General features: G+C 44.1%; 1 protein-coding gene and 1 long non-coding RNA gene across 2 annotated transcripts; both read right to left on the bottom strand.

Moving 5' to 3' along the window:
* Positions 1-2,031: 2,031 nt before the first annotated feature.
* On the bottom strand, positions 2,032-4,997 carry LOC109745969 (B3 domain-containing protein Os06g0194400). Its single transcript, XM_020305090.3, has 7 exons — positions 4,772-4,997; positions 4,567-4,677; positions 4,443-4,477; positions 4,182-4,359; positions 3,878-4,084; positions 3,271-3,356; positions 2,032-2,186 (listed from the first exon to the last, which is right to left on the bottom strand). The coding sequence occupies exons 1-6, from the start codon at positions 4,901-4,903 to the stop codon at positions 3,318-3,320; spliced, it is 702 nt and encodes a 233-aa protein (XP_020160679.1). The 5' UTR covers positions 4,904-4,997; the 3' UTR covers positions 2,032-2,186; positions 3,271-3,317.
* Positions 4,998-19,820: 14,823 nt separating this feature from the next.
* LOC109745967 (uncharacterized) lies at positions 19,821-21,257 on the bottom strand. The gene is made up of 3 exons (XR_002228680.2): positions 21,138-21,257; positions 20,824-21,048; positions 19,821-20,689 (listed from the first exon to the last, which is right to left on the bottom strand). It is a non-coding gene; the product is annotated as an uncharacterized lncRNA (long non-coding RNA).
* Between the last annotated feature and the right edge of the window lie 4,751 nt (positions 21,258-26,008).

The following is a 26,008-nucleotide window of genomic DNA, read 5'->3' as shown; positions in this document are numbered from 1 at the left end:
GAATGTGTTGCAATTCAGCTATATCCTACGGTCAGAAGCCTATGTTATGGAAGAGAAGATTGTACCTGCATATTCAAGTTCAACACAAAGATGATGCCATCAATGACACCAGCCTTTGACATGTGTGCAGGAAAACAAAAGTTGGTGCAGGCAAGTGGGCACCAGTATCACCTGGAAACTGGAGCTATCCAATTAGTTTAGTTATCTGCTTCCAATGAGAAGCATCGCCGTCCTTCGTCGATGACGGATTTTGCCGCTCTGGACACTCCAGATGCAGCAGCCCCCATCAACTAACCGCCTTTGTTAAATCTTGTAGAGTTTGTGAGTGTATTTGGGTATGCAATACTATGTTATGGCGAATCTGACCACTACAACCTCCATTCACATGTGCTCATTGTTCTTTATTACACATCTACAACTGACCTATGTTCCATTTCGAAAAAAAAAATTAATCCGTTTCGAAAAAACAACTGACCTATGTTTTTTTTACTGTTTTTTATATGGAAATTCTTTATTGTGTATATTAGTGAGCAAAGTATCATTTGTTTTTTTTACTATGCATACTAAATTGACAAATGTTTTTCTGGCATGAAATGGAAGTGATTATTGATACTCCCTCCGTTCCAAAATACATGGCATATTAAATTTTGTTTGGACAAACCTTTGACCGACGGATACACTAGTTTTGAGTATGAACCTAGTGACATTAATTTTATATATCACACAAAATGTCATGTTGATACTTGTTGGTCAGAGGCTTGCCCTCGGGAACAGAGGAGTATTCTATAGCCAATTAAATCCAAAATATTCTCTAAAGACTAGCAGCAGCCAGCAAGTCTAACTTCACTCCCTGATCCCTATTGACAATTTGCGAAAAGGCAGTTGATTGCCCCCAGTTTTTCCTAACTGCTTTACATCCAATTTCGTAGGAAGAAAAAGTTATCCACAAATTTTATTTTATTTTCTATTTTGCAAGTTCCCCATTATGTATTGACTGAACCTGTATTTTGCTGCAAGAAAGAGAACCAGTTATCCCAAGATCTTCATGTGTCTACTACTCCCTCCATCCCACGGTTTTTGCAAGCTCTTGCAAAAAGGGTCTTAGACAGGCAAAACCAAATTAGTACATCCGCGTCCATGTCAAAGATAGTTAGCCCGTCAGGCGTCCAAAACACAATAATAAGGCCCTCTCCAAGTTATGTTTGATAGTCACTCTCAAAACTAAGGTTCCATGTGCTGCGAACCTCGGATGAGTAGCTCAGTGGCTCAAGGTCAGACTAAAAGTGGCGAACAGTTCAATTGGCAGCACACATTCCTTTTGGATACAGGAGTATGAGACTGCCAGGCTTTTTTTCTTCTTCATCCTATGTTGGCAGTACTTTGGTCAAATCTTTGCTAGGTTTGCATGATATATAACAAATGTTACGAACCAAGACCTCCTCGGCACAGGAATAGTGGGCAGTGATCATTCATGATAGATGTTGAAGGACATCTCAATAATGGAACAGCAACACCTACTTCTCTAACCAAGATCAATGATGAGATTTTGGCTCATGGACAGTGATACGCATTTTGAAAGTTAGGTTCAGCAAAAGCATTTGTTAAATAGCCACGATTTGGCAAGCGTCAATGCGTGCAAAAAAAAACATGTGGCAAGGCCTAAAATTACTATCACCTTCCTCAGCCATCAGATCAAGGTTGAAGGGTATCTCCCTCTTATGTAGCACAATCCTGTGGTGCTATAGCACAATTCTGAACCTACGTTGTAAACTGTGGCAGCCAGAGAGGGATTATGCCCACTCCAACTCACAACACCATATTACTTAGAACCATAAAGCTAATGTCAAAAACAGCCACAAGCCAAACATGCATATATGATCATAGAAACGAAAGGAATCTCCCAAATTACGCATGCTTGCATAGTAAATTAAATTGGACATTATAAGAAGTTCCCATAGCAGATTAATGGGAATAAGGGGGGGGGGGGGGGGGGGGGGGGGCATCACAGGCAAAATTTACAAGCGTCGTCAGTTCCCATAGACAAGTCCAAACATAACTACTGGGGGAATCCATGAAGTTCATATTTTGAACATTGTCTGTCACCCGAAAGGCTGAAGACGGTTCACGATCTCCATTTGCAAACTTGATGTCCAACTCCGTCAGGTAGACCTAATTGACCAAAAGACCTGAAATTTTTAGTAAAAAGGAAACAAGGTTGGTCAGATAATAGTTAAAAAAATGTATGATAGAAAATTGTGTGGGGAAGTAGATTGTGAAATAGGAGTTCTGGTGGTCGTTGACAAATGGCAAGCAATGACACTATACATGTACATAAAGTTTTTCTTCGGGCAACCAGCAGGAGCACTGCCTTTTCATTAAGATAGAAGAGAGAACAAAGTATGTAGGAGTCAGCGGGTCTTTAAGGGGAACACACCAAAACCCCAAATGAAACAAAAGGCGTACAACATGCACACGAGAGTGAGCTTGCACTGCTTTATATCCTTGAAAGCTAGATTTGCCAGTTCGACTATATAGGTAATGTCTTCCCTCAGATATGACACATTCATGATATCAAGATTCGGAATGAAGAAATGATTTAGTTGAACATATGTGGTTTTGTCATTCTTTTAGACTGCCAATGCAGCAAGGTGGGTACTGTTTCTGAGAACATTTCTGAGAATATCAAGAGTGTGCTTTTCTCTAAGAACTGTGAAAATCAATTTGCTGCACAGAACTACAGATACTCATGCAAAAGTGGAGTATGCAATACAAATGCCTATTTATTGGGGAGGGCAAGACAAGCATAATCTTGCATAGAGCACCTACGGAATGCTACTTCCACCATCCAAACAATCTAAGAGCAATTCATAAATGCCTAGCATGTAATCAACTAGTAAATTCGACATTTTGGCCAGCTGTTTTTATTCCTGTTTACAACTAACTGCAACGTAGCAAACAGTTAAGGCAAACTAAATCATAATAAAACAAGTTCCGCAATTATTTCAGCCATGTGAACTACCAACAGAAAAAGATGCATGTAAGCAACTAGTTTGGCAGAAATCAAAAATTTGGCCAGCTGTTATTTTTTTCGTGTTCACAACTAACTGCGATGCAGGAAACAGAGTTAAGGCAGACTAAATCATAATAAAACAAGTTTCACAATTATTTCAGCCATGAACTACCAACAGAACAAGATGCCTAGAAATTAACTTTTAAAATACTCAGTTCAAATATTCAACCAATGCTGGCACAATGATATGAACAATTTACCTGCTCTAAGTGCATATTCAAATTTCAGTATCTCACATCCTCATAAGTCATCGTTCATAGTAGGAACTTTGTCTGATAATGTAGACCTGCATCATTGACATAACAAAGGCAGCATTGTTAGCAGTGACACACATGATTTCTCAGCTGACAATCTTTCCAAAAATTATTTCCAATCAGAGGCAGTAAGCATTCTACGATATGCTTTTAAAATGAAGGAATGCTGCAGGGATGTTGAATAGTAATGTTTCCAGCAATAAACAGGTCCAATTTGTCATTCTGTTTAAATAACTAACAATGTAGGCAAGTTTCATCTTCATTTGTAAATAGATCTGCAGCTGAACTCAACGGTTTAACTCTACAACATACGGAACCACAGGAGCCCAATGCATAATGTCATGATCATAACGAGAATTTCTCATGAATTAACTCAATCAACTTCACATTATTAATTGGGTGTACAAATATTGTGGAACATTCATGATAATGGCAGCAGCACCAAACATGAAAGCTTCAAGATTTTCTAGAATTGTAAGATGCAACTGGCACGCAATTCTGCAGAAATTGCATGAAATGCACATCCATTCTCACCAGATACTTCGAATCTCACCTTGAACGTCGTCCGGTTGATCAGCTCGAACACCAGACAATCACCATCAACCAGGTTGTGCTGGATGGCGAACCCTCTCCATCCGGCACTGAGGCCGTTCTTAAGCGCAAGGTAGAGCGTTTCGGACTCGACACCCTGCTCATCCTTCAAAGTGAGCCTCTCGTCACGCTTCGGGAGATGTTTCCGGCAGAAGGGCAACGGGAGGCCCTGCAGCAATCCAAATGAACAACCCCACAATTGTGAACACATCGTCGGTTTTGATCAGCGGGTGAACTGAATGCAATGGTGAGAGCCTTTAGCTTACCAGCCAGAACCCTCCGGTGACATGTGACTGCGTCATGGGCTTGACAAAACTGGGGTAGCCGGACCCCAGCTTGGCCTGCAGCTCTTCGGCCATGGTGGTGGCATACTCTCTGGCCTTGTCTGTAGCGTACACTCGATTGATCAAGTCGCTCCTTGTGCTGGTCGTCGTCCTTCTCCCCCTGCTCGAAGACAACCAAGAAACAAGATTAGTAAATATGCATCGAATTTATCACTGGAGAGGAAGAATCGGGCGAGACATCACCTCCTGATCTTCTTCTCGAGGACATGAAAGACATCCTGCACACACCACATCAAAAGATGCATTCTTCGGTTAGAAATCGAATGAAGGCAAAGAAAAAGAGGAAAAAATAACTCGGCATCCTCACCTCGAATCGGTACTTGGGCTGCTCGGGGAGGCTGGCGACGCGGCCGGACCGCCTGATCGGGGTGTCCTCGCCGGCCTCCCGCGGCACCCGCTTCCGCTTCAGGGACTTGGTCTGCGACACCGACCCAGAACCAGGCGAGTCAAAGAAACGAACAACGAGAAGGCGAATCGAAGCGGAGGGAGGGGGCGAGGGCGGCGGATCTGACCGGCGAGGGCTTGGGGGTGGCGGCCTCCCTGACGGCGGCGGAGAGGTGGTGCAGCTTGAGCTCCTCCAGCTTCCGCTTGTTCTCCTCCACCTGCCGCCGGCGCTGCTCCTCGTACGCGATCGCTCCGGCCATCTCCTCCCTCCTCCTCGATTTCCTCTGCCTCTCTCTCGTGGTTTGAACTGGGGGAGGCGAAGGCGGCAGAATGGATGGGATTGGGAGGAGGCCAGAGGGGAAAGCTGCGGCGGGCTATAAATTAGACTTGTGGGTGCCAGCGGAGGGTTCTAGCAAGGACCGGTCTATGGACCGTTTGACGAGGGGTCTGGTCTCTGGTGTGTTCGCTGGGTGTCGACGGGCGCATGGGCTGGGTCCTGGGATGGCGGGGGCGCCAGGCCAAGAGCCGCGAGATTCGAAAGTTCAAACGTTCGAAATCTCTCTCGCGAGGGTTGGGGGGCGGCAGCTCACCCCCGTGATTTTCTGCGGGGGCCACGAGTCAGTGTGACGCACATGGTGGGTGGTAAGGGCCAGTTCTTTTGCAGCTTATTTCAGCTTATTGTCAAAAAAAGCTATAAGCTGAAAAGAACTCATTTTAGAGAAGCCAGCTCAGCTTATTTCTACCTCCTCCTCCTTCACAATGAGAAAAAGCTGGGGTCGGATGGCTTCCCGCAGCTTCTGACTTAAAAACGAAAGGGTATAGGGACGTGCCCCTCTAGTTTGATCTTATTACATCAATATTGCACAGAACCACCGGTCGCAAAAGACAGCAGCGCTCGATCCCCTCCCTCCCCCCGCTCGACTCCTCCTGCTCTGTTCTCCGCTCCGCCTAGGGTTCCTCCCGTCACCGCCGCCGCCGCCGCCGGTCCTCCAATCCTCTGGACCACGACGAGGCCAGCGAGATGGCATGTGGATAGGGCTGCATCTTCCACCCCCCAACTCCCACGGGCGCGACCCCTCCCTCGGCCGCATCCCCTCCGTCCCCTTTGTCCAGGAGCAGCGCCTGGCCAAGTCTACCCAGGGCCCCTCTCCGGCAAACGGTGCCCATCTCCGGCGGTCGGCGACCCCCTTTCCCCCTGCCCTCCTCCTGGCCGTGAGCCACCAAGGTGAGCAGCTCCTGTGATTTTTTTGCAAAAAAATTCATGTATATTAGTTGTAAGCTACTGCTGAAGGATGATGATTTCATCTTGATTGTACTACTGCTGAAGTGTGATGATTTCATGTTGATCTAAACGAGCTACTGCAATTCGGCGTATTGCTGATGGTGCAAAAGATTGCAAAAGATAGTGATGATAGAATGCAATTTAAGCGTATTGCTGACCTTTGGGAAAAGAGGGAGACTAGCCGCAATTCGGCGACATCTGAAATGAAGGAGGATCCTGTGAGAGATGAGATTAAGGAGATGAAGGACATGGTGGTGAATGATGGAGGTAAACCTGGAAGTGAAGTGTATTTTCATGCTCTAGAACTCTTTACGAAGAAGGAACATCGTGATGTCTTCAGTGCACTAAAGGAGGAAGATTCAACTGTGAGGCTTGAATGGATCAACAAGGCATGGGAAACATTTATGAAAAAAATAGAACTTATTTGCTTTGTTGGGAACTCATTTGTAGTGTTGTGAACTTATTTGCTTTGTTGTCAACTCATTTGTATTGATTTGAACTAATTTGTACTGTTGTGAATCTACTTGCTATAAATCTTTGTTGTGAACTTAATTGTATTGCTGTGAACCAATTTGTACTGATGGAGCTGTGATTTGTTGTCTTGTGGACAAATGTTTATGATATTTCTATTTCTATATCACAGATGGACATCTCTGTTCAGGAGGATGAGGAGGAGGAACTTGATTTTTGCGTGGTTGCAATGGCATATTATCTTCTAAACAAAGAAAGGCTGCCATATGGACCTAGGAGAGCACCAATGATGACAGGATTGCAGTGGGTGGAAGAGAAGGAGAAGCAACCACAAATATTCTACTCTATGTTCAGGATGCGAAGGTCTGTGTTCTACTCACTACATGACATTTTAGTTGAAAAGTATGGTTTAAAGTCAACTTGCAACATGACAAGCAAGGAGGCATTAGCACAGTTCTTGTGGACTTTGGGGTCACGCCAGACCACCGACAATGTCGCCGATCGATTTGAACACAGTCGGTCTACCATCAACAAAAAATTTAAGGAGGTCTTGTTCTGTGTCTACCGTATGGCCGGAGATTACATTCAACTGAAAGATCGATCTTTCACCCAAGTTCATGACTCGCTTAAAAAAACAAGATTTTGGCCTCACTTCAAGGATGCCATTGGGGCAATAGATGGAACACACATTGAATGTGTTGTGCCTGCAAGTGAGCAACCCAAGTATCGCAACAGGAAAGGTTCGACAACTCAGAATGTCATGGCAATTTGCGATTTTGATATGAGATTTACATTTGTTGTTGCTGGATGGCCTGGATCTGTTCATGACACACGTGTACTCAATGATGCACAAGCTGAATATTCCTATTTTCCACACCCTCCGGACGGTATGTACATGCATTCTTCTCCTCTAATGTTTTGCGTGAACTAATTAGTTTTGGTCATCTTTATTATCAATGCAGGAAAATATTATCTTGTTGACTCTGGATATCCAAACAGAGTTGGATATCTAGCACCATACAAAGGACAACTACCATGTACCAGATTTCCAACAAGTAGCGCCGCGAGGAAGATATGAGACCTTCAATCATATACATTCATCACTACGGAACGTCATCGAACGATCGTTCGGTGTTCTAAAGATGAAATGGAGAATCCTCCTCGGCATCACACGGTACAAACCTGCTACGCAAACAAAGATCATTACTGCATGCACGTGTCTTCATAACTTCATTCGTGAGAGCATACTAAGTGATCAACATTTTGACATGGTTGAGAGTGGATCTTATGCTCATGAAGAGAGCCTTTCTCATCACCATGCACCCATTGATGATGGTACTATGGGTTCCATCCGTGATACGATTGCTACAAGTGTTTTCCCTTGATGGTTAGCTCTAGGGTGTACGCTTTTGTTGGGATAACCATGTAATAATTTACAGATCTTTTTTATTCAGTACTTATTCTCAAGAACTCGTACTACATGAGACAGTGATGCATGTATGGCATTCGTATGCGACAAAATGATCTTCCTTACGTTTGATTATAACATGTTGTGGTGCTTTACAGTCAAATTTATGTTCATATGGGCAACAATGATAAAAAATATAGCGCAATATTGTTTGATTTGAACAATAGTATAGTCCAAGGGTATTACAGACTTTTCACTGATCATATCACAGAAGCTGAAAAAACTGGCACTGAAAAGAACTGGCTAGCTTATTATCTGGAGCTTATTTCCACAGCAGCTTATCTTGAGCTTATTTCCACAGCAGCTTATCTTGAGCTTATTTCCACAGCACAGCTCAAAAGAACTGGCCCTAAGTCTCGTGTGCTTTTACTGGTGTGATCACGCTTTACTTACGGGCCAACACGCGTGATATTGGTGGGGTAATTCCACAAAGAAATCTCGTAGGAAGAAGCATGCCTTTAAAAGAACATGTACTGCTAACATATTTTCTCAAAAAATAATAATTATCATATGTTCTCCTTTTTCTTGCGGGTAACATATGTTGTCCTCTAGAAATGTTGGGAAGAATATATGGTATAGCTTGATTGTCTACATTTGAGTTTTCATCGTGATTTTTCTGTCTAATATTTAGCTAATGGTTACAAAACCATTAGGACTGTGCTAACGACCAGTCGACTGGTCGTTGGCGACAGATCCGCACGACTAGTTCCTTCGATCCACTTCTCCCGCTTCGTTCCCCTCCCCTTCTTCCGTTATTTCTTTCTGGCGCTCCGCACGATCGACTCTTCCGTTATTTTTTTCTAGCGATCCGCACGATCGAGTCAATCTCCTTCGATCCACTTCTCCCGCTTCGTTCCCCTCCCCTTCTCCCGTTTTTTCCTGGCATGGTAAAAAAAAGTAAAAAAAAAGACATACGAGGTGGGACTCGAACCCACTACCTATGGTTCACCATAGTTGTTCGTAACCAGCTGACCTAGCTTAAATTCCAGCTATAATGAGGTTGGATAATATTTATACATGTACGTGACACGACCATGAGAAACCATTTTCTTTCTTTTCTTTTTTACCGATTTTTTCTTCCTTTCTGTACTGTCTTTGTTTTGTTTTTCTAGATAGTCAGCTGCTTTGTTAGTATATACAACATAGTGGTAACTTTTTTTTCCTAAAGTACATTATGGCAACTTTAACCAAAAAAAAAGTTGTTGACATACCTCGGTAATTTATGCGTAATAACATGATAATTTTTGCACCATAGACCTAGTAATTATGTGCAACACATACCTAACAACTCAAGCACAAACACCGAGGTAAAATTTAACCCCAGGAAAAAAAATTGTTGTAACACACTTCCATAACTTTCTCCGTAAAGAGCATGGTAATTTACAAGCTCCGAACCTGATAACTCATACACAAACATCACGGTAACTTTTCACCTAGAGAACAAAATTGTTGTAACACACCCCAATAACTTTTTTGTAAAAAGCATGGTAATTTATACGCCACGAACCTGATAACTCGTGGACAAAAGACCACATAAGTTATCGAGGGTATATTTTCAAACAACTTCCTCCCCACGGTCAAAATTATCACGGTGTTTGTACATGAGTTATCAAGTTCACGGTGCGTACAGAGTTATTGGGGGGGGGGGGGGGGGGTATCTTTGCGAACAACTTCCTCCCCTCCCACCACCCCCGGACCAACGTTGCCGTGGTATTTACGCGTAAGTTATCACGTATACGTTGCATACAATGCCACACTATTTACACGGTAGTTATCAGTGATGTTTTTAAACAGCTCCTCCGCGGGTCAAAGTTATCACGGTGTCTGCGCATCAGTTATCAGGGTTGTGGTGTGTTAAAAATCATGCTATTTACACAGAAGGTGTAGGGGGATGTCTTCAACTTTTTATCCTGGGTCAAAGTTATCACCGTGTTTGTGCATGAGTTATCAGGTTTATGGTGTGTAAAATTATCATGCTATTTATGCATAAATTATTGAAGGGTGTATTATCCCACATGTAGCCCGATAACTACAAAAATTAACCATGTTGATAACTATATTACATCTAGCCCGATAACTGCATAGTAACCAGGTTGGTAACTATAATACATCTAGTCCCATAACTACAAAATAACCTTATTGGTTACTATTGCACATAGTAACTATGTTGTGAGATGGTGCATCTTGGCAATCTTCAAAATTTGGTCCAGGAGAGGACGGCCGATGGACACTCCCAATCTACTCAACTCCTCCCAAATCAAGTACAAGCTGAAGCATTGTTTTCAGAATTGATTGAACATTGTTTTGCTTGATCTAAGATTATTTCTTACGAATCCTCATCATTGCATGATTACATAAAATAAAAAAATAAAAAATCTCCCGAGTCAAAGTAACCGTGGTATTTGTACGTAGTTTCTTATGACTACGTCAATTAAATTACCATGCGATTTACATCTAAATTACCGGGGGTATGTTTCAACAATTTTGCCCCCTCGCCAAAGTTATGAGGATCGAGGCACATAAGTTATTAGATCCGCGGTGTGTGAGTTATCATGCTAATCACACAACAGTTACTGGGGAATACTTCATCACCCCCACCCACATTGCCAAAGTTATCAGGATCGAGGCACATAAGTTATTAGATCCGCGGTGTGTGAGTCATCATGATAATCACACAACAGTTACTGGGGAATACTTCATCACCCCCCCCCCCCCACATCGCCAAAGTTATCGGGGCCGAGGCACGTAAGTTATCAGATCTGTGGTGTGTGAGTTATCATGCTATTCACACAATAGTTACCGGGGGATACTTCATCACACACCCCCCCCCCCCCCCCCCCCCCCCGCCGAGCCGCCAAAATTATCAACACCGAGGTACATAAGTGTTCTCAGGGTGTCTCAAACTATAACATACAAAAAAGACTGAAATCAATTTATAAATATACACTAGTAGAAAACAAGGCATTAATCCCGGTTCCTAAGGGCCTTCAGTCCCGGTTCTGCAACCGGGACTAAACAATCGGGACTAAGGGCCCCACTTTTAGTCCCGGTTGTGTTACGAACCGGGACTAAAGGAGCTTCACGTGGCCGCTGTGGGGCGCCCAGGCAGGAGGACCTTTAGTCTTGATTGGTAACACCGACCGGGACTAAAAGGCAGCCACGCGTCAGCAGCTGCCAGGCACTGGGTTTTTTTTATTTTTTTAAGGAGGGGTTTAGGTTTTGGAGGGTTTAGGGGTTTCATACCGAACGTTTGGAAATTAGTTGATGTTATCGTGTTGTTTGTATGTAAGTTATTAGCTCTCTTGTGTATGTATTATCATGCTAATTACACACAAGCTATCATGGTATGTTGTCCAACAAGTTTTTTTTCATTAAAAATTATCAAGGTGTTTGTATGTGAGTTATCAGCTCTGTTATTTATATATTACCATGCATGCTATATACGCACAAGTTATCACCATATATTTTTAACAACCTTTTTCCCTTTTCAAAAGGTAATCATGATATTTGTATGTGAGTTATCAGCTCTATTATGCGTATATTATCATAATATTTTATAGAAATTGTCAGGGTATGTTTTTAAATAATTTTCATCCCAGGGTGAAAAGTTACCGGGTGTGTTTCAAAAACTTTTCCCTGGGTAAAAATTACCATTGATTTTTTTGTGGGTGTAAAATTACCTCATAGAAATCTCCACCATGAGTGCAAAAAAATACCTCATAAAAATCCCCACTTGTAAATGGCATGGCTCAGAGAAAGTAGAAATTTTCTTTGATCATTACATAAGTACAAAAATAACCTAGCCCATAGCTAATCAAAACATGGAGTCGGTCCAGATGGTTACTTAGTGGAATCTTAAAACATGCATCCTCCCAGGTCAAAGGAACGAATCCTACCAGCAGCTCTCTTTTTGGTGACAATGTTGCGATTTTAATGCAACTAAATTAGTGCCAGCAGATCGTAATCAATCATGATTTAATGTGAGCGAAATTGAAGCCTGTGATTTTAATGCCAGGAAATTAGCGCCACGGGATCCGGATCTGACCGAAATTGAAGCCGCGGGATTCAATCAGTTGTGATTTTAATGCCAGGAAATTAGCGCCACGGGATCCGGATCTGAACGAAATTGAAGCCGCGGGATTCAATCAGTTGTGATTTTAATGCCAGCGAAATTAGGGCCGCGAGATCGGGATCGGACGAAGATCAGATCATTCGGATCTGTTGCAAAATTACAGTCGGCAGGAGAATAGCTTTATATAATGAGAGCTTCTAAATATGAACTGAATGGTGTCTATTATGGTCTAATGTAAAATAGTTTCTCCTTTCACTATTCATGAAATGTTGAACGTGCATAATAAGTATTAGACACAGAGAGAGAAACAGTAGATAACGACTAGGGTTGTGCGGGAGTGAGTGAGTGAGTTTTGGTTCACTCAATACGCCAGCGTCTCCTTATATAGGCCGTCAGGTAGATGGGTCTGGGCTTAGGCCCACGACCGAGTCCGAGAACAACCCACGGTCCAACGTCTCAGACAGTGGCATTTTCGTTAGCGACTCGTTAATTAATCCACAATTAATTAATCATTCTTGACTGGCAAAAAAAGTCTCGGCTCGGCTCATTCAGGCAACTCGCAACGCGCGCACGCGTCGTGTTGAGGCGAGGCGGGCGGCGGAGGGGGAGGAGCAAGCGTTTACAACTCCTCTTCTCAAGCTCCCAATGGCATGTGGTAGAGCAATCCTTATAAAAGGGTCTCATTTTTACTACTGAATCAGTATGGTACTGAACTTTCCACCACTTGTCATGCACCCAAGTGCGCCTTAAGATTAACCAGGGATTATTGTTTTATATGGACCAAAGCCCATCTATAATCCAACAGCTACTATAGATGCTACTGAAATAGTTTTGGAATAGTTTTGTGATAGATCCCAGAGAAACAAATCATACTTGGGACATGTTTGGATAATAGCTCCAAAATGCCAGGCCTAAAGACCTAATAATTGGCATTGACCAGGTGCATGCGCATTTGTTGGATTGCAACCCATTCTTTGGCGTGTTTGGGTTGGTTTCAACTTTCTAGTTCTCTTTTTTTGCCAATGCGCTGCGAGATATGGGTAGCTGAAAGCACCATCAAATTTTTAGCTAGCCCATGCTTTAGCGAGGCAACGGTGAGCTAAGAAATTCCCATTTGACGACTTAAAACGCCAAATAGTACTCATTCCCTACAAAGTGCACAACCACTAGAGCGAGTGTTCTATAAACCGGCCAACCCATGTAGAAATGTAGAAACCGTGTTATGTAGAAATAGTTTTCGGAAGCTTCCAACTGTTTTTTTCCTTATTATTTTTCTTTTCTATATTTTCTCATCTGGTTGACTAGTTTGCGTTTCTCTTTTTGGTTTATTTTTTGTTTCTATTTTTGAAAATTCATAAAAAAATATTGACATTTTTCAAAATTTGATGTTTTTCAAATTCATGAAGATGTTTTTTAAATTCATGAACATGTTTTCCAATCCACAATTATCTAAAAAATTGTGACCTTTAATCATTAAAAAAAATGATCATTCAAATATGTTCATGACACGCCCCCACGCCATGGGTCGGCCCGACAATGAGGCGGGCAACTTGCTCGCAATGCATCAATTTCACCTGGTTCTTGGTCGCATGGTTCCGAGTTCACTGTTCGCAGTTGGCCGGTCCACTGATGACCGGTTGACCATTGACTTTCCAGCAAAATGTGAAAAAGAAAATAAAAAACTCGGAAATTTAAAAAAATGTTCACAATGTTGAAAAAGACCATGAATTTGAAAAAAGTTCACAGTTTCAAAAAAAGTTCGCGGATTTGACAAAATTTCACAAAGTCGAAAAAGTTTACGGTGTCAAAAGAAGTGCGGATTTTTTATAAGTTCATGCATTCAAAAAATATTCGTGGATTTGAAAAACTCCATGAACTCGAAAAAGCTCACGAGTTCAATAATGTTCGCAGGATTTTGAAAAAGTTCACGCATTCAAAAAATATTCATGGATTTGAGAAAACTTCGCGGATTTGTAAAAGTTCATGATTTTTCTAAAAGTTCACACATTTGAAACAAAAGTTCGTGAAACAAAGAAAAAATAAAAAGCAAAATAAGAAAACTCAATAAGAAAAAAGAAAAAGAAAAAACCAGATGGAAAACCAAAAATCCAGTTGGAAGCATCTAGAAGCCTACCAATAGTGGACGGAAGCTTCTAGAAGCATGACAAAAGTGGTCGGGAACTGTTAGGAAAGAAACGACTGTCACATTGGTTGACCCATTCACTTGCGATGCGTGGGTTCCGGAATGAGCCAAAAATTGTTGTCGGGAAGTAAAGGAAAAAACAACTAACGGGTCGAGCCCAAGGTGGAGGAGGGTATGCGTCGGTTTGCAGAAACGCCTACAATTGGTGCTAAGAGCATTTCTAGCAGACCCCTTAAAATCACAAACTGCAAAACTGATATATAGATTGAAAAAAGTGCATTCTAAGGGTTCATTTTAGCTGCGACCGAACAGATAATGTAAAACAAATTATAAAACTGGAATAAAGAGCTCCTTCCTCCAGTCCGGCCACTGCCGCCCCTTCCCCCAGCCGGCCGCGCCGGCCACGCCGGTCGCGTCCAACCCCATCGGCCGCGCCCCATCGTCCGCAGGCCATGCCGCGTTGCCCGTCGGTCGCGCCCCGTCGCCCGCCGGCCGCGTCCCATCACCGCGCCGGCCACGCCCCGTCGCCTCCGTCGTCCGCGCCCAGCCTTGCCGGCCACGCCCCGCCGCCTCGGCCGTCCGCGCCTTGCTCTATTGCCACCCGAGTCGTGCCCCTTTGCCTGCCGCGCCGGGAGGATTCCGGCGGCCAGGCTGAGGTCATGGGAGGCCACGGCTCTGTCGAGCTTGTCCAATTCGAACCGGCGATCAATTGCGGCGCCTAGCGGCCTTTTCCGGTGAGCGGTGATGAATTCCGACAAGTTTAGGACGGATTCCGGCAAACTCCGCGTCGGCATGTTTGCTCCGACGAGGTTTTACCGGTATATGGGGGCCCCTAGATTCGGTCTTCCAACCTCCAAAGATAAGGGTTTCGAGTGTGCATTTGCGGTGGCCCTTAAAATTTTTACGGGTTGGGCCACTTTTACGGTTTCTGTTCTGGACACTTTTTTCGCCCAAAACTGTAAAACGCAATTTTCTTACGGGTTTGACCACTTATGTGGGGTCTGCTAGAGATGCTCTAAGGGCGCTAAATAGGATTTGGGCTAGGTTGGCTCAGCCAAATGTTATGTTTGTTCATTTCTTTCTTGTTCGAAGTTTCTTCATTATTTTGTATCATTGTTTAAATTTCAAAATATTCTACATATATATTTTTGTAAAATAACTATACTATTTTTTTTAAAGTTCACCATGCATGTTCGTGAAATGAGAAAAATTGTTTGTGCAATTTGTAAAAAATCTTCATGCCATTAAAAAAAATCTTCATTACAATTAAAAAAAATCTGCATAACTTTGGAAAAAAGTTCCGTACCATTCCGAAAAAGTATGCCACGTTCTATATTCCTAAGAGAGTCATCTCCACTAACTTATTTATCTCAATATGCAATTATGTCACCTCGCCATACAACTATTAATGGGATAAGACCCACCTGAACATGCAATCATGCATGGAAAGACCCACCACAAATATTCAACCATGCATGGGAATTTTTTTTCCATTCAGTTATTCTACTTATATGCAGTAAATTTGTTATAACTATTTATAATCAAATATAATAAGTCATATGTATTTTAAATTTTTATTCTCATGTTATCATATTAAATTTTCATCAACCCCACAACAACGTGCAGGGTATCATCTGGTTTAAAAAATGTTTGTAACTCTTCAAAAAACTTTCAGATGTTTGAAAAATGTTTGTTGCATTTATGAAAAGCGTTGAATGTGTGCTAATTTTTTTCATTGTATATTCTGAAATGTTCAACGTGCATTTATAAAATGTTAAACATGCATTCGAGAAAATGTTAAACATGTATATGAAGGATGTTCGATGTGCTTTTAACAAATGTTCAACATGTATTTGTATAAAAATGTTTAACGTGTATTTGCAAATTGTTCAATATGTATCTACAAAATGTTCAACTTGTATTAAAAACAGTCAATATGTATTTGGAAAACAAATGAAGAACAAAATTTGGATTTTTTTTGAAAGATAACACGAGAGCTGTTATATTTATTGTAAAGAAGAAGATGACACAAGGACCCAAACTTCTCTCGATTTATTGAAGGAAAGCCGGACGAAAACCTGAACAACGGCAAGCCACGTCTAGCTAACCAAAACAACGCCTAGCTAGACTAGGAACGAGATAATTGCACGTATCGTCCTCGAAGTCGGCGGCAAGGTCCAACATGGTCCTCGAGGTTGAGAAGTGCTTCAATACGGTCCCGGTACATGGAAATACGTGATCAATACGGTCCTGATACATGGAACGACGGTCCTGGCTCTACACATCGCATACGTATTGCGTAATGCGCTGCTGGACAACAGGTCAACTCTCTCTCTCTCTCCACCTGTATGGGACCTGCCTGTCAGTGAGCGCGAGGAGAAAATACAAGTTAAAATTGCTATCGCCTAGCGAGTCGAACACACGACCAGGCAGAATGCATATTCGCCCGCTCGCTCGCACGTGCTAGCCAACTCAACCAGGGCTATCGATATTAATAAATAGATTATTCCCTTCTTATGAGCACTAGTGCGCCTGCATGCATTTTCTTCTTAAAAATCCTTAATGTGGCCATTTCAAGTTCGTTCGCTCACTGATAACCAGAAGCTAATAATGAAAGAAACATTAATTTTATTATTCGACCACGTAAATCATCAAATCCACAAGGATCCATTTTTTTTACTTTGGAATTTCACAACCATGACAAATGGAAGAAATATATGGATTACTTCTAATGATATATGTAAGCACATTCCGAAATCAACATGTGCTTTCAGGGTTGAAAACTTAAACACATAGTTCCACAAAAAAATAACTTTAACACATAACACTGAATGGTACATATATATAGCACATCCGGAAAACAGCATGTGCGTTTTTTTGCGGTGTAAGCTTGGCACGGTAATCTATCAAACATGAGATTAATTTATTATTTTTTTGCATATTTAGAATAGAAAACTAGCGCTTGAAAATCTACTAAAATCAGTTCACTGACACAAATGAAAATAGATATGAAATGCGAAGAAATTGTCCAAAGTGTGCCTTCACTTAAACAAAAATTTATCTTACCTACAACAAATTTAGAAGAACTTATATTTTCCATAAGTAATCATTTGTTTTTAGTTTCTGACATCTAAGTAAATATTTTTCATGCATAAGGACAAGGTAAAATGTGACAAGCTAAAGTTATTAGTCCAACAAAATGACAGGTTATACAAAAATATAAATCCATTTTCTTTGTCTGTTTGTCTAAATATAAAACCATGTGCATCTTATTAGGAGCAAATACTACTGTTTTTCGCGACAAAAACAAATACTGCTGCCAGCTTAATTTGCTAGCACGCGCGTCCTCAGGGGAAAAAAAGTGTGTGTGTGCTATAGCGGAAAAGACAATGAGGTATATATAATAGGAAATACATCCCTACAACAATCAAGAGAAAGCGCTTGTCTGGTGGCTAAGCACACGCGACGTATGTGCCGAGGTCGCAGGTCGAAACCCCCCACCGCCTTTTGTTTCTTCTATTTCTGGCGCCCACTGACACATGGGTCCTATACGGACGTGGCCCCGTGCTGACATGTCGTACGCGAGAATATGCAATATGTATGCAACGTGTAGAGCTAGGACTGCCGTTTCAACTTCCAGGACCGTATTGATCACGTATTTCCATGTATCAGGACCGTATTGAAGCACTTCTCAACTTCCAGGATCATGTTGGACCTCGCCGTCGACTTCCAGGACGATACGTGCAATTATCTCGACTAGGAACACAACGAAAATCTGTTGGCGTGGACGAGCTCGCGCGCTCACTTTATCGTCAGCCGTTCCGCCGCATTTAGATACGGGATGTCCACCGTCGTACATGTGGCTGACAAGAGGATATTTAATGAGCGTACGTGACGGCAAGAGGTGCCGTGAGGACGGATGACGCTGGCCGCCGTTTAAGGTTGACGACCATGTTTCCCACAGGCCCGTTTGTTTACTGTTCTGTACCAATATGTACCTGGCGTTGGTACTTGACAGAGATAATAGCAGCAAACCCAAGGTTTGACCAGTCATACAGGTGAAAACCTAGACTCGCCATAATCTAAACACCCGCTACGCATGCTGGCAAACTGAAACCTATTTTTATTATGGACTGTGCTAACGTCCATACGTATGGACTATTAGCGATAGATCCCAACTATACCTGGCCATACCTCGGGCCGGGCCGGGCTTCGGGCCGGGCCTAGCCAAGGCCGACGCAAAAAACCTAGGCCCGAGCCCGGCCCGGCCGCCAGGCCTGTTTTTTGGGCCCGAGCCCGGCCCGAACACGTAAGAGCCCGTCGGGCTTCGGGCCGGCCCGGCCCGTCCTTCAAGAAAACGCGAAAACGATGGGCCCGGGCCTGGCCCGGCCCGGTCTTTGGGCTCAAAATCTAGGCCCGAGCCCGGCTCAGGAGCGGCGTCGGGCCGGGCCGGGCCGTTTGGGCCGGGCTGCCCATGGCCAAGACTAATCCAGACGATTCATCTATGGTCACTCGGGCTGCCGTTGGTGAGTGTTGATTTCTCGTTCTTTTTTAATACAAAAATAAACACATTCAGTCTAATCTTTTCCCTAACAGCTGCATACATGCATATAGGACAAAACTGCTGATGTCATCGAAAATTCCATCTAATTTGAAACTTTAAAATGTTTTGTAGGTCAAACCGTCGCTCCGATAGAAAAACTGTTTTCACATAAAAGATTCGTCGCGACGATACCTTCGAAACTAGATCCCATGTTGGTATATTTCGATGACATTTTTTTGGGGTCAAAAGTTACCACACCTAGGCTAAATAAGTTATCACCCCTATGGTACGTCAGTTACCATTCTGTTTACATAGAAATCACCGGGGCATAAAAATGGCTCCTCCAACATTCTCTTCACATACAAATGCATTAGAGCACATGAAATCATATGTCATTGTAGATTCTCGCTATTTCAAAACTATAAAAAAATTATAGATCAAATTGTCGTTTCTGATTAAAAAATCGTTTTCACGTAAAAAATTCGGTGCAACGAGAACTTCCAAACTAGATCTCATGTTGGCATGTTTTGATCACTTTTTTGGTCAAAAAGTTACTGTAAAGTTATCAGTTATGTTATTTATACAGAAGTGACCGGAGCTGTGTTTTCAATGACTTCTTTCCCCCCGGTCAACATTACCGTGGTATTTATACCTACGTTATCAGCTCGTGGTGCATATAATACCGTGTTATTTTGCATAGAAGTAACCAGGGTATATTTCAACAAATTTTTATTCGGGTCTAAAGTTACCGGGGTATTTGTACCTAACTTATCAGGTCTGCGATGTGTGATTTACCATGCTATTCACAAAAAAATTACAGGGGGAGGGAGGTATTTTCACCAACAGCCCTCCCCCATCACCGTCGCCAAAGGTTACCAAGACTGTTGTACATAAATTATCAAGTCTGTGATGTGTAAGTTACCATGCTATTCCCATAAACTTACCAGGGGGATATATCATCAACACCCCCCCCCCCCTGCGCAGGTGCCAAAGTTACCATGCCAAAATGTACATAACTTATCAGGTCTACGATGTGTGAGTTACCATGTTATTTACACAAAAGTTACCGAGTGAATGTTTTATCAACTCCCCCCTCACCCCCACCCCCGCACGAAAATTAATAGGGTGTTATCAACTTGAGACGCATGAAACTAGATATCATGATGATTGTACGTGAGTTATAGGAGAAATCCAAAGAAAAAGAACAAGATTTTTTTTCATTTGTTATCTTATATAGTAGTAAAAAGGTTCAAATAGCTTCTTACATTTCTATAGACAACAACCTGTAGTTGTTGAAATGGCAAGGATGCTGTGCATAAACACAAGAGGTGCTGGGTTCGAATCCTACATCCTGCGTTCGGACGGCAGCGAAAATAACGGCAGCAGAAAAAGAAAAAAACGCAGCACGCGAGGCAAAACGGGAGGAGCGACGCTGCGCGATCGGATCGAACGGCAACCGAATCGTGCGGATATGTTGCAAAAATCCTGCCGGCAGGATTTTAGCTTTTCCGTTTTATTATTCCACACTAACCCATTAACCAACTGATATTAGCTCTAAACTGGAATATAATCCCAGCTTGTCTGATCTGATAGTCGGCCCAAAACATTAGTCATGAAGCCTAGCGCGCTTCGCTGGGTTTGGCTCGTTGCCGACGTCGTTGATGCTACTTTGGTCGTTGATTCGCAGGCGCTGTCCGTCTGAGTGCTGTTGTCACCGTCGTCGAAGGTATGATCTTCTGGATCATACGTAGCCACCTCTTCCACAGCGGAAAGACGGGATTGGACTTGAGGTTCTTCTTCAACATCTTCGTCTGCCAGTGAGGATCCATCAGCCCTGCCGTGAACTGAAGCCTGTAGGTAAGAGTCAACTCTTTTAGATCTGCAACCATTTCAGTCCAAGGTGGCCGAGTGGGAGATCATCAATGGAAAGAGGATTAGTACGTATCTCAATCAAAGAAGATGCATGGGGGAAAGCTTGATGCTCTGGGTCGACGTCGATGGCGAAATAATCTGAACTTGCAAAGAACCGAAGCTGCTGCTCATGCTGATTTGTGGCTCCAAGGGCGCCTGCAGCAGAGCTCGAAGAGATGCGTAAGAGAGCATCCGCTCAAGCGAGGTTCCCAAATTTTGTTTAGCTACTTTCAGAAGAGCAATTTCCCCCCTATCAATCACATTTAAGGAATGCTCAGAGTGTGGTATACCTTCGTGTCCATCGAGGGGCTGTAGAGTCGTCTTTGTGTGAAGATTGCTGGGAGGTTGGTGCGGACAGGGCCACTCCATCGCAAGCGCTGTTCAAATCTAATTGTACGGTGACTGCCGCCTCTCCAGCATCTCCTACGCTGGACTCAGCAGTCGCACATACGAGAGTTTTGGTGATTCCGGCGGTCACAAATGGGTCTCCGCAGGCGAGATCCGGCAAGGGAAATCTAGGTAAAACAAAGCAGCACAGGAATAAGATGGTGGTCTACGTGGTTCGGATTTCACGGAAGAAAAGAACGGGGGCGGCAAAACTTACCTGTCAACTGGATCTGACAAGAAATCGATTGAGTCGTCTTCCGCGGTGGCCATCGCTATAGCCATGAGCGTCTCTTCTCACCTCAGGCGGTGCCGGAACGGAGAGGATATATTGTTTCTACTTTTCATCGCTGGTGGGGCCAACACGGGTCCCACAAACTGGCATACACCTATCCGTTTGGTATACGCCGTCTGCGGGATGGACGCAGCTGACAGGGAACGTTCTGTTCCGCGAGCACACACATGTACCAATGGAACATCACACTCAACGTCGTCTGTTGCATGTTAGTTCCTACGCGTCCCTCGCATTAGACCACTGTTTCCGAGCGTACTGGACTTGGTCCCACACGACCGCATTTAATACAATCAGCAACGCGTCCTGCAATTGTTCGTCCACTTATTCGTCCACACCATCGCCATTCTCAGGAACACAATGCATACAAAGCGCAAGAAAGCCAACACCGCACAACACACCCAACCAGGCACTCGAGCGCCTTCACAGCTACCTGAGTACACACCAAAAAACATCGTATTATACCGGGCTGCTACAAGCCCGTTTGCGAAGCTCGATGGCTTCGTAGATGAACGATGTGTCTAGAGTGAACCTATGACGCTCAAGCGCCATCATCACCGGGAGCAATCATTGACGTTGGGAGAGATATCGAATCCCCTCGGTGACGCCTCCAACAAGGAAAACCATACACAAAGGCATGGTTCGCCACCAGCCCAACCGAAGTCGAGCAGAACCGAACACCTATGCCGGGCCAACGACCACATCACACCACCATCAGCCTAGAGCATCACCCGCCACATGCAGCCTCGCGCAGAGAGCACCACTAATGGGTACAAGCCGGAATGCACCCCGAAAGGGCCATACAAAATCAACACCACTGCAGACCACCAACCGTCGAGAAGCCCCACGCAATCCACTTGCGAACTAGCTGCTGGCTGAGCCAAATTGAAAAAAAAGAAAACCCCAATAAAAACCAATACCTAAAAGACATAGAAAATGAAAAGGAATAAAGAATTATGAAAATCGGTCCGAACTGATCCATAGAAAGTTTCCCAAAAGCGCTCTGATAAGATGCATGAATGCACAGTGGGCCGACTCGCTAGGGAAAGCGCCAGAGACAAAATGGTATTGGATGGCAATAGGCGAGACATAGCCCTACCACAAGCTCCATAGTTTTATGAAATCACTAGGTACCCCTTGCAAAGGTGGGAGGTTGTCATCTTCTCTGGTGGTGACAAGCCAAGTACCACATGAACGCCACTTGTCGCAACAAGAGAGTTTTTATGGGGTTTTCTCACCTCGCGCGTGAGGGTGGGAGGTTGTCTGTTTGTGTTTTTTTTCCGTAAAAATGATTTATCTCTTAAACCGTGCGTCCAAATCATGTACCGTTTTTATTATTGCGTTTCTCACGCTGAGATCCTGGAAATAAGATCTCATGTTTGTTGGAAATATTAGCACTTTTCCGATTAGACTTATCCACGAGTAAACAATAAGCATAGCATAGAAGGTATGCATCTCATAGCTATACCTAAGCATACTAGTGCGTACAGAACATAGAAGCGAACCATCTATGAGCAGCACAAATACGGCTAGTACAAGTACGAGTAAATGAGGGATGAACTGATCATACCCTCCGGTTGGCCAGGCCAACGCGGCGGCGGCAACAGCAGCCTCGGCGTCGTCCGTGGCCTTCTTCTTAGCGGCGGCGTCGTCGGCCATGGTGTCGATGCAGGGAAAGTAGTGGAAGCAGAGGCGAACGGAGTTGGGGACGGATCGGGAGCAGTCGCGTCGAGACGCTCCCCAAAAACCTTATTGCCGTTCTCCCGGGCAGGATCTCGAACGGCAGGGTTCCGGAGGCACCTGCTCTCCCGACCAACCATGCACGCGGTCGTCGGGATGGGATCGCCGGAGGCAGCACAGAGTGAGGAACAGTAGATGACGGCTAGGTCACACGAGAGGGAGTGAGTGAACCGAACTAGGTTACTTCACTGCGAGAGTCTTCTTATATAGTCCGTAAGGAAGGAAGTCGTGGGCCTTGCGGAGGCCCACGGCCGAGTCGACCAACTCCCGGCAAGGGAGTCGTCGTTCCCAGCAAGGGTCGCACTCCCGGCAAGGGAGTCGACGAATCCCGGCAACGCAAGTCCCGACAAGGGTCGCACTCCCGGCAAGGGAGTCGACGAATCCCGGCAAATGCAAGTCAGCCCACAGTCCAACGTCTCGGACAGTGGCCCACTTGTTAGCGACTCGTTAATTAATCCCTGATTAATTAATTCATTCCTGAGTGGCAAAAATAAGCTTCGGCTCGGCTCATTCCCGCAACCCGCGGCGCGCGTGCGTCGTGACGAGGCGAGGCGGGCGGTGGAGGAGGAGGAGCGCGCGTGTACCACTCCTCTTCCCAAGCTCCCAATGGCAAGTGGTAGAGCAGCCCTTATAAAGGGGTCTCAACTCTCCTTAACTAGCAAGGTGGGACTAAACTTCCCACCACCTGCCATCTCATACATGGGCCTCAAGATTAACCAGGGATTAGTGTCTTATATGGGCCTAAGCCCATCCATAATCCAACAACCCCCACCAGATCTCGAGGCACATAAGTTTGTCAACTGTTCCAAACAATGTTTGATATACCAGAATTTTCAGTGGAGACTGTTAAGTTGAACTTCCATCTAGAGCAACAGGATTAGACTTCTCCACAACTAAACAATGGACTATGCCTTGAATTGTCAGTTTGGCGTGCAGAAGGTTCGCCTATTGTCAGCTGATACGTGGTTGTCGAAGGCTAAACCCCACGGGTGGAGCTTATTAGTCATACTCCGTACATTCTCATGAGCTTACTAGAGATTACCCAATCTCATAGACTATGACCAGCAATCTCATAGGTGTGTTCCTCCAAAGAATGCTCTGTAGGTTAGCATCTTGCTTACACAAGCTTTGGAACACATTAAGACAAAAGTCAGCCTGCCTTACAGAATTGAGAGTATTGTGCATCTCCAACGGGGTGGGTTAATTAAGGATACTCTCCTTAGTTGACCGTTGGATTGTTTTCCCAGGTCCTAATTCACGGGATCTCCGATCACATAGGTTGGGTTATGTAACGCCCACGATGCGGCTATATCTCCCACGTGTCGAGGCACGACTTAGAGGCATAACCGCATTGTAGGTATTGTCGCAAGAAGGGTCATCTTCACACAATCCCATGTAATGAACAAGAATGGGATAATGAGAGTTGGCTTACAATCGCCACTTCACACAATACATAAATTAATTCATACATCATCCAAAATCCACACATAGACCGACTACGGTCAAATCAAAATGAAAATAAGATAACCCCAAATGCTAGATCCCCAATCGTCCCAACTGGGCTCCACTACTGATCATCCGAAAACGAAACATAGTAACGACCACGTTCCTCATCGAACTCCCACTTGAGCTTGGTTGCGTCATCTGCACTGGTATCGTCGACACCTGCAACTGTTTTGGTAGAATCTGTGAGTCACGAGGACTCAGCAATCTCACACCCGCGAGATCAAGACTATTTAAGCTTATAGGAAAGGATGGGGTAATGAGGTGGAGCTGCAACAAGCACTAAGCATATGGTGGCTAACATACGCAAATGAGAGCGAGAAGAGAAGCAACGCAACGGTCCCGAAGCTAGAAATGATCAAGAAGTGATCCTGAAACTACTTACGTTCATGCATAACTCAAACCGTGTTCACTTCCCAGACTCCGCCGAAAAGAGACCATCACGGCTACACACACGGTGGATGTATTTTAATTAAGTCAAGTGTCAAGTTCTCTACAACCGGACATTAACAAATTCCCATCTGCCTCATAACCGCGGGCACGGCTTTCGAAAGATAATACCCTGCAGGGGTGTCCCAACTTAGCCCATTATAAGGTCTCACGGTCAACGAAGGATAAACCTTCTCCCGGGAAGACTCGATCAGTCTCGGAATCCCGGTTTACAAGACATTTCGACAATGGTAAAACAAGACCAGCAAAGCCGCCCGAATGTGCCGACAAATCCCGATAGGAGCTGCACATATCTCGTTCTCAGGGCACACCGGATGAGCAAGACGTCGGGTTGGCATAGACCCTGGTTGCCCAGGGGGCGCCGGACATCGCTCGGTTTGGGCCAGCACTCGAAGGAGCACTGGTCCGGGGGTTTAAATAAAGATGACCCTCGGGCTCGTGAAAACCCAAGGGAAAAAGGCTTAGGTAGGCAAATGTAAAACCAAGGTCGGGCCTTGCTGGAGGAGTTTTATTCAAGGCGAACTGTCAAGGGGGTCCCATAAATCACCCAACCTCGTAAGGAACGCAAACTCAAGGAACATAACACCGGTATGACGGAAACTAGGGCGACAAGAGTGGAACAAAACACCAGGCATAAGGCCGAGCCTTCCACCCTTTACCAAATATATATATGCATTAATTAAATAAGAGATATTGTGATATGCCAAAATATCCATGTTCCAACATGGAACCAACTTTAACTTCACCTGCAACTAGCAACACTATAAGAAGGGCTGAGCAAAAGAGGTAACTTAGCCAAACAACGGTTTGTTAGGAAAGGATGGTTAGAGGCTTGTCATGGCAAATATGGGAGGCATGATATAGCAAGTGGTAGGTAGCGCAGCATAGCAATAGAGCGAACAAATAGCAAAGCAAAGATAGAAGTGATTTCGAGGGTATGGTGATCTTGCCTGCAAGGTTCTCAGAGTTATCGAAAGCTTGATCCTCGTAAGCGTACTCAACAGGTTCCTCGTTCACGAACTCGTCTCCCGGCTCTACCCACAGCAAGAACACAAGCAATGGAACCACAATCAATCACGGGAAATGCACAAGCAACATGATGCAAT

The sequence above is a fragment of the Aegilops tauschii genome, chromosome 7 (genome assembly GCF_002575655.3).
Source record: "Aegilops tauschii subsp. strangulata cultivar AL8/78 chromosome 7, Aet v6.0, whole genome shotgun sequence".
In the NCBI taxonomy this organism is placed as follows: domain Eukaryota; kingdom Viridiplantae; phylum Streptophyta; class Magnoliopsida; order Poales; family Poaceae; genus Aegilops; species Aegilops tauschii.
This window is presented reverse-complemented; position numbering and strand designations above follow the sequence as displayed.

Coding starts and splice junctions, on each gene's coding strand:
- LOC109745969 (XM_020305090.3), bottom strand. CDS start 4,903: ATGGCCGGAGCGATCGCGTACGAGGAGCAGCGCCGGCGGCAGGTGGAG. Junction 4,085..4,181: donor TCACCGGAGGGTTCTGGCTG/GTAAGCTAAAGG, acceptor GGATTGCTGCAG/GGCCTCCCGTTGCCCTTCTG. Junction 3,357..3,877: donor TCAACCGGACGACGTTCAAG/GTGAGATTCGAA, acceptor TCAATGATGCAG/GTCTACATTATCAGACAAAG.